The 14,553-nt window shown below is 44.5% G+C and overlaps 1 protein-coding gene across 1 annotated transcript in view; it reads left to right on the top strand.

Annotated features, from left to right (window-relative positions):
* The window catches only part of CLMP (CXADR like membrane protein), a 117,976-nt gene that overhangs the window by 98,923 nt on the left and 4,500 nt on the right, over positions 1 to 14,553 (top strand). Inside the window, exons 3-6 of the mRNA XM_073021865.1 lie at positions 3,462 to 3,663; positions 4,350 to 4,517; positions 4,986 to 5,108; positions 13,671 to 13,812. Coding sequence (XP_072877966.1) covers positions 3,462 to 3,663; positions 4,350 to 4,517; positions 4,986 to 5,108; positions 13,671 to 13,812 — 635 coding nt within the window. The remainder of the gene's footprint in view (positions 1 to 3,461; positions 3,664 to 4,349; positions 4,518 to 4,985; positions 5,109 to 13,670; positions 13,813 to 14,553) is intronic.

Raw genomic sequence — 14,553 nt, 5'->3', positions numbered from 1 at the left:
AAAGAAAATAAACCTACCCTTCCTATGGAGTACAACAGGATGTTGGGCCAACACCCCACAAATATTTGTTTTGTTTTGCTTTGAGACGGTCTCACTCTATCCCTAGGCTGGAGTGCCGTGGCGTGATCTCGGCTCACTAGAACCTCTGCCTCCCAGGTTCCAGCGATTCTTCTGCCTCAGCCTCTTTAGTAGCTGGGACTACAGGCGTGTGCCACCACACCCAGTTAATTTTTGTATTTTTAGCAGAGATAGGGTTTCATCATGTTGGCCAGGATGGTCTCGATCTCTTGACCTCGTGATCCACACACCTTGGCCTCCCAAAGTACGAGGATTACAGGTGTGAGCCACTGCACCCAGCCACAAACATTTATTTATTTCATATTATTTTTTTGAGACAGAGTCTTGTTATGTTGCCCAAGCTGGAGTGCAGTGGCATAATCTCCACTCACTGCAATCTCTGCCTCCCAGGTTCAAGTGATTCTGCTGTCTCAGCCTCCTGAGTAGCTGGGATTATAGGCACACACCACCACACCTAATTTTTTTCTTTTTTTTCTTTTCTTGAGACAAGAGTTTCGCTCTAGTTGCCCAGGCTGGAGTGCAATGCCACGATCTCGGCTCAATGCAACCTCCATCTCCCGGGTTCAAGTGATTCTCCTGCCTCAGCCTCCCCAGTAGCTGGGATTACAGGCATGTGCCACCATGCCCGGCTAATTTTGTATTTTTAGTAGAGACAGAGTTTCACCATGTTGGTCGGGCTGGTCTCAAACTCCCGACTTCAGGTGATCTGTCCGCCTCAGCCTCTCAAAGGATTGGGATTACAAGTGTGAGCCACCGTGCCAGGCCACCTGTCTAATTTTTGTATTTTTTAATAGAAACGGGGTTTCACCATGTTGGCCAGGCTGGTCTCGAACTCCTGACCTCAAGTGATCTGCCTGCCTTGGCTTCCCAAAATGCTGAAATTACAGGTGTGAGCCACCACACCCAGTTACATTTTTTCTTTTTTTTTAATTTTATTTTTTGAGACAGGGTCTCATTCTGTCACCCAGGCCAGGGTGCAGTGGTGCAGTCTCGGCTCACTGTAACCTCAGCCTCCTGGGCTGAAGCAAACCACCAGCCTTGATCTCCCAAAGTGCTTGGATTACAGGGGTGAGCCACCGCATCTGGCCCCCACAAACATTTAGAACGAGTACCACATCCAGGAGAAGGGCTCTGATCCTAGCTCTACCCTGTCTGTGCCTAAAGCAGAGGGCTTTCCCTTGAGTGCTAGGAACCTCATGGAATTATCTGCAATATGTGAATTTTTTCTGGGTCAGAGTTCATAGGTTTTATCTAATTGAGAGAACCTTCTCAGGAAAGGATCTGAGGAGCTGCGGAGCATCATGTGATCGAGGGCAGGGTCGAGGACTTGAGTGAAATGATTTGGAACAGCTGCAGCTGAAATGTGCCCGGGAGACGCCCATATGCTTGCATGCCTTTTTTAGTGCCCTTCTGTGTATCTGGAATGCTCCCTCCAGGCCTTTTCTCCTTGCCTCTCAAAGCTTAGCTCAAATGCCACCAATTTTTCTGGGACACTCTCCTTGATACTATTTCAAAGAAATCATTTCTTTTTCTCTGTCTTTCCTTGTTAATCTCACTTGATTATAAATCACTTGAACCAAAGAAGAGATTTGCTGGCCGGGCGCCGTGGCTCACACCCGTAATCCCAGCACTTTGGGAAGCTGAGGAGGGTGGATCACCTGAGGTCAGGAGTTTGAGACCAGCCTGACCAAAATGGTGAAACCCCGTCTCTACTAAAATAAAAAAGTAGGGCCAGGTGCAGTAGCTCACGCCTGTAATCCCAGCACTTTGGGAGGCTGAGGCAGGCAGATCATCTGAGGTCAGGAGTTCAAGACCAGCCTGGCCAACAAGGTGAAACCCCAGCTCTACTAAAAATACAAAAATGAGCAGGGCGTGGTGGCATGCATCTGTAATCCCAGCTACTCAGGAGGCTGAGGCAGAATTGCTTGAACCCAGGAGGCAGAAGTTGCAGTGAGCCAGGATCGCACCATTGTACTCCAGACTGGGCGACAAGAGTGAGACTCTGTCTAAAAAAAAAAACAAAAAACATATATATATATATGTCCGGCTTAGTGAAATAGGGCAAAGGAAGCAATCAGGTATGCATTTATCTCATGTGTGCAGAGGGGTAACTGTGAGTTCTGTCCATCCTTTGTCCACAAGCAGTCTCCTTGTGGGCAAATTGTGCAGGAGTACTGTAAGCATTTTTTTTTTTTTTTTTAATCTTTGTAGCTATCTTATTTGTTATTCAGGAACAGAATGGAAGGCAGGCCAGGCGTGGTGGCTCATGCCTGTAATCCCAGCACTTTGGGAGGCCAAAGTGGGGTAGATCACTTGAAGTCAGGAGTTCAAGACCAGCCTGGCCAATATGGCAAAACCCTGTCTCTACCAAGAATACAAAAGTTAGCCGGGCATGGTGGTGTACACCTGTAATCCCAGCTCCTCAGGAGGCTGAGGCAGGAGAACTGCTTGAACCCGGGAAGCGGAGGTTACAGTGAGCCAAGATTGCGCCACTGCACTCCAGCCTGGGCAACAGAGCGAGACTTTGTCTCAAAAATAAATAAATAAATAAAACCAAGTAAACAGTCCTGTCTCATAGAAGTCTCTCAAATACTTAAAAAAAAAAAAAAAAAAAAAGAACAGGAGGCAGGTTTGCCAGGCACAGTTCCAAGCTTGACCTTCCCTTTGGCTTCCCGAGGTTTATTTTCCTTTCACAAGTCTATGCCTAATATACGCGTAGCTCTACACTTGCACATTTTCCTCCTTTCCTTGACTTAGCTATGTGAACTTCAGTATGTAACTCAAACTTAAAATTCCTTACCTGTAAGACGGAGTGGTTCTGAGCATTTAATATTACTTTGTAACTAAAAATGCTTCACAAATATGAAGTGTTACTATTTTTGGAAGGAGAGGCAAGGCCTAGGCAAAAGTACTGTACTTTTAACTTTTATTTAGAACAGAGGTCTTGTCGGTGGCTCACGCCTGTAATCCCAACACTTTGGGAGGCCGAGGTGGGCGGATCACAAGGTCAGGAGATCGAGACCATCCTGGCTAACACAGTGAAACCCTGTCTCTACTAAAAATACAAAAAAATCAGCCGGGCATGGTGGTGGGAACCTGTAGTCCCAGCTACTCAGGAGGCTAAGGCAGGAGAATGGCATGAACCCAGGAGGCAGAGCTTGCAGTGAGCCGAGATCGCGCCACTGCACGCCAGCCTGGGCGACAGAGTGAGACTCCGTCTCAAAAAAAATAAGAATAAAAAAAGAACAGAGGTCTCTTGGACTCTTAGTCCCAGGCTTGACTATTTTGTGCCACTGGGAGTACTCCCTTTCCTCTTCTTCACACCATCAGGAAAGGCAGGCCGAGAGTTACACTGCTTGACTCTGCCTCGGTCTATCCCACAGGTGATCACTTACTCCAGTCGTCACGTCTACAATAACTTGACTGAGGAACAGAAGGGCCGAGTGGCCTTTGCTTCCAATTTCCTGGCAGGAGACGCCTCCTTGCAGATTGAACCTCTGAAGCCCAGTGATGAGGGCCGGTACACCTGTAAGGTTAAGAATTCAGGGCGCTACGTGTGGAGCCATGTCATCTTAAAAGTCTTAGGTAAGACAGCATGCCAAAGTGAATGTCTACAGCTTATTTCTAAGGTATCTAAGAGGGATAGTCATATGCATCACGGTGGTACAAAAGTTCATGTTCAGTACTTTGTATTATACATTCAGAAGTCACCTCGTCCAGTTCCCTGGGAAGAAAGGTGTATCTTCTGTATTATAGCCATAATAAAAAATGAAAATATAAGAGCAATTTTCCATAGTTGTCCATTACAAAACATAAATATTCTCTAATATTTAAGTGGGATCTTCATATTTAAGTCTCTCAGATATGATTCAAATTCACTTCTGTTTTTTGACAGCAAGAGCTACTAAGTTCTACTTAATTGCTTCCAAATTAATACACTGCTGTATCAGCAAAACCATGCTCAACTTTCCTAAAATGTTCAATAATAATGTGTCTTCTTTGAGAAGTAATGAGGCAGCCTCTGCCCCAAAAATTACAACAGCACCACTGGAGTTGGGGGTATGTGTGCTTAGGGGATGGAGGTGGATGTTTTTCTGGGGGTAGTGTAAAACAAGGCTAGTTGAATCCCCACTCAAAAGTTGACCAAAACGGATGGCTGGAGAAGCAACTCAATAGGACATAATTTTTCCATTGAATCTGGTTTTTCCATTGAATCTGGTGTTTGGGGATCTTTGAATCATTACACTTTTGCTTGGTGGTGTTGTTGCCAGTGAGACCATCCAAGCCCAAGTGTGAGCTGGAAGGAGAGCTGACAGAAGGAAGTGACCTGACTTTGCAGTGTGAGTCATCCTCTGGCACAGAGCCCATTGTGTATTACTGGCAGCGAATCCGGGAGAAGGAGGGAGAGGATGAACGTCTGCCTCCCAAATCTAGGATTGGTAAGTCATCTTCCTACCAATCTACTGAGCCAACAAAACAGTCCTCTATCCAAGAGCTCTAAATCAGCTTTGTCAGCATTTCACTCTGTGGCCTGAAATACCCTGCTGAACCTCCTGAACATCCATTTTTAAAATCCATGAACTAGAACAGAAAATCTGTCTTTCCTTTCCTCAAATGACATGTAAAAGCAGTAAAAGAGATTAGAAGAAATGTACTACATACATCCACTGTATCTAAATATTATGTTTAGTATCCCTTAAATGGTCACAATCTTTTGTAACTTTTGAGGATGTGCTACAACTTAAAAAAAATTGTTTATCTTTATTCTCATGTTCCCATAGCGTATCTTTTCCATCATTTCACTCTTATCAAATAGTATTACAGAATCTCAGGTCAGTGACAAAGTAAAAAATAAATACAGATACCATCACTAAAGGGATTTACAGTCATTCTTTCTGCTTGTGCAGACTACAACCACCCTGGGCGAGTTCTGCTGCAGAATCTTACCATGTCCTCCTCCGGACTCTACCAGTGCACAGCAGGCAACGAAGCTGGGAAGGAAAGCTGTGTGGTACGAGTAACTGTACAGTGTAAGCATCCAAAGGGGTTTTAGTTTCATTTTCTGTTTGTTTTTGCATTGTAGATCAATGTTAAGACATTCTAATCATGAGCAAGAGTAAGGTTAAAGTCAAAATCTTTATCTCCAGAAGGATATGGCTATCACCAAAAGAAATTCAGTAGTTCCAAAGACCACTCAACAATTGACTAGTCAGGCACAGTGGCTCATGCCTGTAATCCCAGCACTTTGGGAGGCCCAAGTGGGCAGATCTGTTGAGGTCAGGAGTTCGAGACCAGCCTGGCCAACATGGTGAAACCCTGTTTCTACTAAAATACAAAAATTAGCTGGGTATGGTGGTGGGCGCCTATAATCTCAGCTACTCAGGAGGTTGAGGCAGGAAAATCGCCTGAACTTGGGAGGCGGAGGTTGCAGTGAGCCAAGATCATGCCACTGCACTCCAGTCTGGGCGACAGATCGAGACTCCCTCTCAAAAAAAAAAAAAAAAAAAAACCAGCCAGGCGTGGCGGCTCACGCTTGTAATCCCAGCACTTTGGGAGGCCGAGGCAGGCGGATCACAAGGTCAGGAGTTTAAGACCAGCCTGACCAACATGGTGAAACCCCATCTCTACTAAAAGATACAAAAAATTAGCCGAGTGTGGTGGCACACACCTGTAATCCCAGCTACTCGGGAGGCTGAGGCAGGAGAATCGCTTTAACCTGAGACGTGGAGATTGCAGTGAGCCGAGATGGTGCCATTGCACTCCAGCCTGGACATCCAACAAAAAGAAAACAAAACAAAAGAAAACACCAGTTGACTGTATTTACAAATATGTGAATTAACCAGCCCCCTAAAGAAATTCACTATATCTAGGAGAGTTATAAACACCATTCCTAAAAACAAAAACAAACAAAACCGCCAAGCTAGTTATATGCCACCTACGATTCTAGGCAGGTAGATAAGATTTCTCCTCTCCACAGAGTATTCGTGAGTCCATATATGCATGTGCACGTGCCCACACATGTGTGTACACATGTTAAAATCAAGCATTTGATTTGCCTTAAGTACAGATGAGAGATAGTAGCAGGTGACTAAGACCTTTAGCTGTGGATTCAGATAACTGCTTGGATTTCAATCACAGCTACCACTAACTCTGTAGTACCTTAGGCATATTTTCCAATCTATAAAGGAGAATAATAGTTAACTATCTCATCGAGTTTTTCTTTTTCTTTTTTTTTTCTGGAGACAGGGTCTTGCTCTGTCGCCCACGCTGGAGTGCAGTGGTGCAATCTTGGCTCACTGCAGCCTCTCCCTCCCAGGTTCAAGTGACTCTCCTGCCTCCACCTCCCGAGTAGCTGCAATTACAGGCACATGCCACCACACCTGGCTAATTTTTGTATTTTTGTAGAGACAGGGTTTCGCCATGTTGGCCAGGCTGGTCTCGAACTCCTGGACTTAGGCGATCCACCCTTCTTCACCTCCCAGAGTGCTGGGATTACAGGCATGCGCAATGGCACCTGGCCTCTTAGAGTTTTTCTGAAAAGTTAATAAATGAACACATTTACTTATAACTGCCTAGGAACAGAGCTTGACATACAGTGGGTATTTGATAACATTAGTTATTATTATTATTTCTCCTTAATCAATGTAGTAACTTTAGACTTTTGAACAGAATCCTACAGTCACAAGCCATGCTTGCAGTGTTAACATTTATTTGGCGCAATAAATAGTATGCCAGGCTTATAATCTAGAGATTGAGTCTTGAAAAAAGACAGGATAAACCAAGTTGAAAGATAAAAGGAGGCAGGGCGTGGGTATTAATCTTTGTTAAATTGTCTTCATAACATCTTTGTTAAATTGTCTCTAATTTCTCAAATGCTCTTTGGACCACTTTTAAAATTTTCCTAGCCTCCACCCTCTTTTTTTTTTTTTTGAGACGGAGTCTCACTCTGTCACCCAGGCTGGAATGCAATGGCGTGGTATTGGCTCACTGCCACCTCCACCTCCCAGGTTCAAGCGATTCTCCAGCTTCAGCCTCCCGAGTAGCTGGGACTACAGGCACGTGCCACCACACCTGGCTAATTCTTGTATTTTTAGTAGAGACGGGGTTTCACTATGTTGGCCAGGCTGGTCTTGAACTACTGACCTTGTGAGTCACCTACCTCGGCCTCCCAAAGTGCTGGGATTACAGGCATGAGAGACTACACCCAGCACCCCCTTATTAATAAATTAAATAAAACCTTTGTCAGAATCAATATTTTACTGTTTTCAAAGTTATAATTCAACATTCTGTGCCCATTTTGGTTTAGCTGTTTTTTCACTGATTTGAAAGAGTTCTTTATTATGTATTTATATACTCTGCTTATTAGATTTTGCACTCTGGTGGTTTAAAAAATGTATGTATGTAATTATTTGCTACTTCTCCCTTCAAGAGGTATACCTTTGTCGAGGTGCAGTGGCTCACACCTCTAATCCCAACACTTTCGGAGGCCAAGGTGGGCAGATAACTTGAAGTCAGGAGTTCGAGACCAGCCTGACCAACATGGTGAAACCCCATCTCTACTAAAAATAGAAGATTAGCTGGGCGTGGTGGCACATGCCTGTAATCCCAGCTACTTGGGAGGCTGAGGCAGGAGAATCGCTTGAACCCGGGAGGTGGAGGTTGCCTAGATTGCACCGCTGCACTCCAGCCTGGGCAACAAGAGCGAAACTCCATCTCCAAAAAAAAAAAAAAAAAAAAAAAAAAAAAAAAAAAAAAAAAAAAAGAGGTACACCTTCATTCTCCCCTTGAGTATGATCTGAACTTAGTGACGCATTTCTGATGAATATAATACAGCAGAAGTGATGGTATGCTGCATCTGCAAAAGCACTGCAGCTCGCTTTCTTAGATGTTAGATCTCTTAGATCTCAGATCACTCAGATCTTCTCCTAGATCACTCACTTTATGGGAAGCCAGCTGCTTTAAGAGCCTTATATAGAGGCCCACTTTTTTTGTTTTGTTGTTTTGTTTTTTTCAGACGGAGTCTCACTCTTTCACCCAGGCTGGAGTGCAGTGGCGCGATCTCGGCTCACTGCAAGCTCCGCCTCCTGGGTTCACGCCATTCTCCTGCCTCAGCCTCCCGAGTAGCTGGGACTACAGGCACCCACCACCAAGCCTGGCTAATTTTTTTTATTTTTAGTAGAGACGGGGTTTCACCATATTAGCCAGGATAGTCTTGATCTCCTGACCTTGTGATCCACCCGCCTCAGCCTCCCAAAGTGCTGGGATTACAGGCGTGAGCCACTGCGCCCAGCCAGAGACCCATGTTTTATGTTTTATTTTAAGCAAGGAAACTGAGGCCTCCAGCCAACAGCCATGTGAATGAGCCAATTCAGAGGCAGATCATCCAACACCAGTCAGGCCTAGGAACAGGGCTTGACACATTGTGGGTGTTCAGTAACACTAGCTATTATTATTATTAACAGCTTGCTGGATTAGACATCGAGCTACAAAGTTGCAGACTAGGTCATCTGTTTAACTGGTGGAGAAATTATTTCCATCTCTACTAGACAGAGATCTACAAGTTGCCCTTACAGAGTTGTATATTACTAAGCTCTGTACTTCTTTTGTCTATTTCCAAGTTTCAGATAACTTTTCTTAAAAACACAACAGTCAGGCCAGGCGTGGTGGCTCACGCCTGTAATCCCAGCACTTTGGCGGGGCGAGGCGGGTGGATCATGAGGTCAGGAGTTCAAGACCAGCCTGGCCAGCATGGTGAAACCCCATCTTTACTAAAAATACAAAAAATTAGCTGGGCATGGTGGCGTGCGCCTGTAATCCCAGCTACTCGGGAGGCTGAGGTAGGAGAATCACTTGACCCCAGGAGGCAGAGGTTGCACTGAGCTGAGATCAGGCCACTGCACTCCAGCCTAGGTGACAGAGACAGACTCCGTCTCAAAAACAAAATAAAACCAAAAAAAAGTAACAGGAAGTTTTCAGGAAAAGAAATAAAAAATGGTCAATAAACATAAATAAAGAGGCCCCCCAAAATCCTTTTTTTCCCCACTAGGTTGAGAAAAAAAATCACCCTTTCAATTTTAAGCTATCAGTTTAGTAAATATAAAAACTATAGAATTGATATTAGAAAGGTTATGAGGAAACACGTTCTTTTACATTTTTGACTAACATATACATTGGGAGCACAATTTAGCTTTATCTATAGATTTCTGAGGGGTAAAATACATTAAAGTAAAACTTATACAAAGAAGGAGGATAAGAGTACAACTTGATAGATTTTCTTTTTTCCTTTTTTTTTTTGAGACGGAGTTTCGCTCTTGTTGCCCAGGCTGGAGTGCAATGGCACAATCTGGGCTCACCGCAACCTTCACCTTCCAGGTTCAAGTGATTCTTCTGCCTCAGCCTCCCGAGTAGTGCTTGCGCCACTACGCCCAGCTAATTTTGTATTTTTAGTAGAGATGGGGTTTTTCCATGTTGGTCAGGCTGGTCTTGAACTCCTGACCTCAGGTGATCTGCCCACCTCAGCCTCCCAAAGTGTTGGGATTACAGGTGTGAGCCATAGCGCCCGGCCGATAACTTGATAGATTTTCAAAAGCGAAGGTAACTGTGTAACCAGTATCATGATTAAGAACCTGTTTCCGGCCAGGCACGGTGGCTCATGCCTGTAATCCCAGCACTCTGGGAGGCCAAGCTGGGCGCATCACATGAGGTCAGGAGTTTGAGACCAGCCTGACCAACATGCCAAAACCCCAGCTCTACTAAAAATACAAAACTTAGCCGGGCAAGGTGGTGCACACCTATAATCCCAGCTACTCGGGAGGCTGAGGTAGGAAAATCACTTGAATCTGGGAGATAGAAGTTGCAGTGAGCCGAGATTGTGCCACTGCATTCCAGCCTGGGCAACAGAGTGAGACTCTGCCTCAAAAAAAAAGAACCTGTTTCTAACTCCTGCTACCTCTCCATAATCCAGGTTTCTAACTTTATGGATTACTTTTCCTATCTCAAAACTTTAAATAAATGGAATCATTCCATTGTGTCTGGTTTCTTTCATTCCCTATTATATTTTTAAGACTCATCATTGTTGTTGCTTATAGCTAGAGTATGTTATTTTTCATTGTTTTAGGGTATTTCATTGTATAACTATACAATTAATCATTCATTTTATTTCAGATGCAAAAGTGCATTCCATTTTATCCAGCAATATTTCTGTGAATTTATCTTTTAGATACATGCCCCAAGTGTCCGAATACATATAGAAAATAATGATTTTTTTTTTTTTCTTTTTTTTTTGAGATGGAGTTTCACTCTTGTTGCACAGGCTGGAGTGCAATGGTGCGATCTTGGCTCACTGCAACTTCCGCCTCCCAGGTTCAAGAGCTTCTCCTGCCTCAGCCTCCTGAGCAGCTGGGATTACAGGCCCGCGCCCCACGCCCAGCTGATTTTTGTATTTTCAGTAGAGACAGGGTCTTGCCATGTTGGCCAGGCTAGTCTCGAACTCCTGGCATCAAGTGATCCATCTGCCGCAGCTTCCCAAAGTGCTGGGATTACAGGCATGAGCCACAGCACCCAGAGATATATTATTCTCAATTGTGAAAAATTGAAAGCAACCTAAATTTCCATTAACAGATAATCCATCTAGATTATGTGTCCTGGAGCTGGGGGAGTGGGGAAAACAGCATTCTCTATTTGAAATTACTCAGGTAAAATAACTCCATTCCTTTGAGACCTTAAATAAAAATATCCAAAGTCCAATTTCTTTAAAAAATAAAATTTTGGCTGGGCATGTGACTCACGACTGTAACCCCAACGCGCTTTGATGGAGGCGGGAGGACCACCTGAGGTCAGGAGTTTGAGACCAGCCTGACCAACATGGAGAAATCCCGTCTCTACTAAAAATATAAAATTAGCTAGGCATGGTGGCGCATGCCTGTAATCCCAGCTATTTGGAAGGTTGAGGCAGGAGAATCGCTTGAACCTGGGAGGCAGAGGTTGCGGTGAGCCGAGATTGTGCCATTGCACTCCAGCATGGGCAACAAGAGTGAAACTCCGCCTTAAAATTAAATAAATAATTATATCATTTTGTTTTAATAAGAATAAATAGGCTGGATGCAGCGGTTCACATACGAAATCCCAGCACTTTGGGAGGCCAAGGCAGGTGGATCACCTGAGGTCAGGAGTTTGAAACCAGCCTGGCTGACATGGTGAAACCCTGTCTCTACTAAAAGTATAATAATTAGCTGGCCATGGTGGTGCACGCCTGTAATCCCAGCTACTCAGGAAACTGAGGCAGGAAAATCACTTGAATCCGGGATGCGGACCTTGCAGTGAGCCGAGATCGCGCCATTGCACTCCAGCCTGGGCAACAAGAGCGAAACTCCGTTTCAAAAAAAAAAAAAAAAAAAAAAAGAATAAATAGCAAATTCTGTTGGTTATACTTCCAAAATATAGGCAACATCCATGTACTTGTTTCTATATACGTTACTTTCATCCTAGCCTAAGCCATCATCATCTTTAGCCTGCACTATTATAAGCCTCCTAGCCAATGTCCCTGCTTTCTTTCCTACTTCTCCACTATTTATGTTCCCTAGAGCAGCCATGGTGTACTGTCTCAGATACAATTTGGATTGTGTTACTCTTTTATTCCTCTCACATTAAAATCTTTGCCATGGCCTATGTGGGCTGGTCCTTTCCTGTCTCTGTGACCTCATCTCCCTCTACTCTTCCTTGCTCACTATGCTCCAGACCCACTCACATTAATTGTACTTGTTATTTTCTGCCTGGAATACTCTGTCCCTGGATAATCACAAGATCACCCATTATATCATGTATGCCTCAACTCAAATGTCACCTCCTCAAAGTCTTGATCACCCAAACTTAAGTGGTATCCCTCCATAACCCCTCTAAAATTCACTCATCCAATTTTGCCTTCATGGAATTTATCCATTATCTGAAATTATCTTTATTTACTTGTTTACTATCTGTTTTCCCCTTCTGGAATGAAAACTCCACAAAAGCAGAAAACTTGCCGGTCTTCAACAATGCCTACAACTGTGCCTGGCTCAGGGTAGGCACTGAAATAAATATTTGGTATATGAAAGAGTGTGTATTACTAAACTACAAATCGTATTTACCTTAACTTCTGAAATTCTAGGATCCAATGTCAAATTCCACAGAGTCTAACATTATAGGTTATATTCCTTTTTTAAAAATCAACTTTTATTCTACTCAAAAAAAATTTTTTTTTTTTTTGGTGACAGAGTCTTGCTGGAGTGCAGTAGCATGATTTCAGCTCACTACCACCTCTGCCTCCCAGGTTCAAGGGATTCTTCTGCCTCAGCCTCCCGAGTAGCTGGGATTATAGGCTTGTGCCACGATGCCCAAATAATTTTTGTATTTTTAGTAGAGACGCGGTTTTGCCATGTTGGCCAGGCCAGTCTCGAACTCCTGACCTCAAGTGATCCGCCCACATCAGCCTCCCGAAGTGCTGGGATTACAGGCGTGAGGCACTGTGCCTGGCCAAAAAATTTTTCTTACATTCCCTTTTATATGACTGGTGGGAGAAGGGAGCTGTTAGAGAAAACAGGGTAAGTCGGCAGAGCCAGAGGAATGCCCAAATGTTATCCTATTAAGGCTGACAAATCTTCAGACATGATACGATTACTCTCCTAGCTCAGTTTTATCATCTGAACCCACCCAGACTTACTCACTAAAGCATGGCCACTTGGTCGGGCACGCTGGCTCACTCCTGTAATCCCAACACTTTGGGAGGCCAGAGGCGGGCGGATCACGAGGTCAGGAGACCGAGACCAACTTGGCTAACACAGTGAAACCCCATCTCTACCAAAAATAGAAAAAAATTAGCCGGGCGTGGTGGTGGGCGCCTGTAGTCCCAGCTACTTGGGAGGCTGAGGCATAAGAATGGAGTGAGCCCAGGAGGCGGAGCTTGCAGTGCGCTGAGATCGAGTCACTCACTTCAGCCTGGGGGACAGAGTGAGGCTCCGTCTCAAAAAACAAACAAACAAAAAACAAACAAAAAAACAAAAAAAATAAAACCTGGTCACTTGCTGGCGAAGTCTGTGTGATTCAGTAACTACAACTGCAAATATATCAAGAGGGCTGGTCATACAATAAGAGAGGGTAATGCAGTACTATTCAGGAAGATAAAGACCTGGAGGCCGGTGCGGTGGCTCACGCCTGTAATCTCAGCACTTTGGGAGGCTGAGGCGGGCAGATCACCTGAGGTCGGTAGTTTGTGACCAGTCTGACCAACATAGAGAAACATCGTCTCTACTAAAAATACAGAACTAGCCAGGTGGTGCATGCCTGTAATCCCAGCTACCCAAGAGGTTGAGGCAGGAGAATCACTTGAATCTAGGAGGTAGAGGTTGCGGTGAGCCGAGATCGCGTCGAGCCACAATAGCGCCATTGCATCCCAGCCTGGGCAACAAGACCAAAACTCTGTCTCAGAAAAAAAAAAAAAAAAGACCTGGAAATACTCATTCTGTCCAGAGCTTATTTTTATTTATTTATTTTTTTAAGTTCATGTACTTCCTAGCTTATGTTTGGTTTTACTTGTGCTTTTGCTTCTGAGAAAATAGATGTACAAAGCATCGGCATGGTTGCAGGAGCAGTGACAGGCATAGTGGCTGGAGCCCTGCTGATTTTCCTCTTGGTGTGGCTGCTAATCCGAAGGAAAGACAAAGAAAGATATGAGGAAGAAGAGAGACCTAATGAAATTCGGTAAACTTCTCAAATCCCCACTTTTACAGGGCTTCTGTTTTAGGGCCAGCACTATAGTGACCAGTCAACATAAATGTTCCCAGTTTTCTCTTAACCATAAACCTGTTAAAAGGATTATCCTGGTAGGTAAGAAGTTCCAGTCTAGGGACAGAATATATGGTTTACCTGGACTTTATTGTGAAACTGTCTTACCCTCAACAAACACTTAAAAGTTAAATTAGGCTGGGTGTGCGTAGTAGCTCATGCCTGTAATCCCAGCACTTTGGGAGGCCAAGGCAGGAGGATTATTTGAGGCCAGGAGTTTGAAACCAGCCTGGTCAACAGACTCCATCTTTACAAAAGGAAAAAAAAAAAAAAAGGCCGGGCGTAGTGGCTCCCGGCTGTAATCCCAGCACTTTGGGAAGCCGAGGCGGGTAGATCACGAGGTCACGAGATCGAGACCATCCTGGCTAACAGGGTGAAACCCCGTCTCTACTAAAAATACAAAAAATTAGCCGGGCGTGGTGGTGGGCTCCTGTAGTCCCAGCTACTCGGGAGGCTGAGGCAGGAGAATGGCATGAACTCAGGAGGCAGAGCTTGCAGTGAGCTGAGATCATGCCACTGCACTCCAGCCTGGGCTAAAAAAAGCAAGATTCCATCTCAAAAACATAAAAAATAATAATAATAAAATAACCAGGCATGGTGGCCCATGCCTGTGGTCCCAGCTACTCGAGAGGCTGAGACAGAAGAATGACTTAGCCC

The sequence above is a fragment of the Chlorocebus sabaeus genome, chromosome 1, assembly GCF_047675955.1.
Source record: "Chlorocebus sabaeus isolate Y175 chromosome 1, mChlSab1.0.hap1, whole genome shotgun sequence".
Classification (NCBI taxonomy): Eukaryota; Metazoa; Chordata; class Mammalia; order Primates; family Cercopithecidae; genus Chlorocebus; species Chlorocebus sabaeus.
The sequence above is the reverse complement of the archived record's forward strand: the minus strand, read 5'-3'. Positions and strand labels throughout refer to the sequence as shown.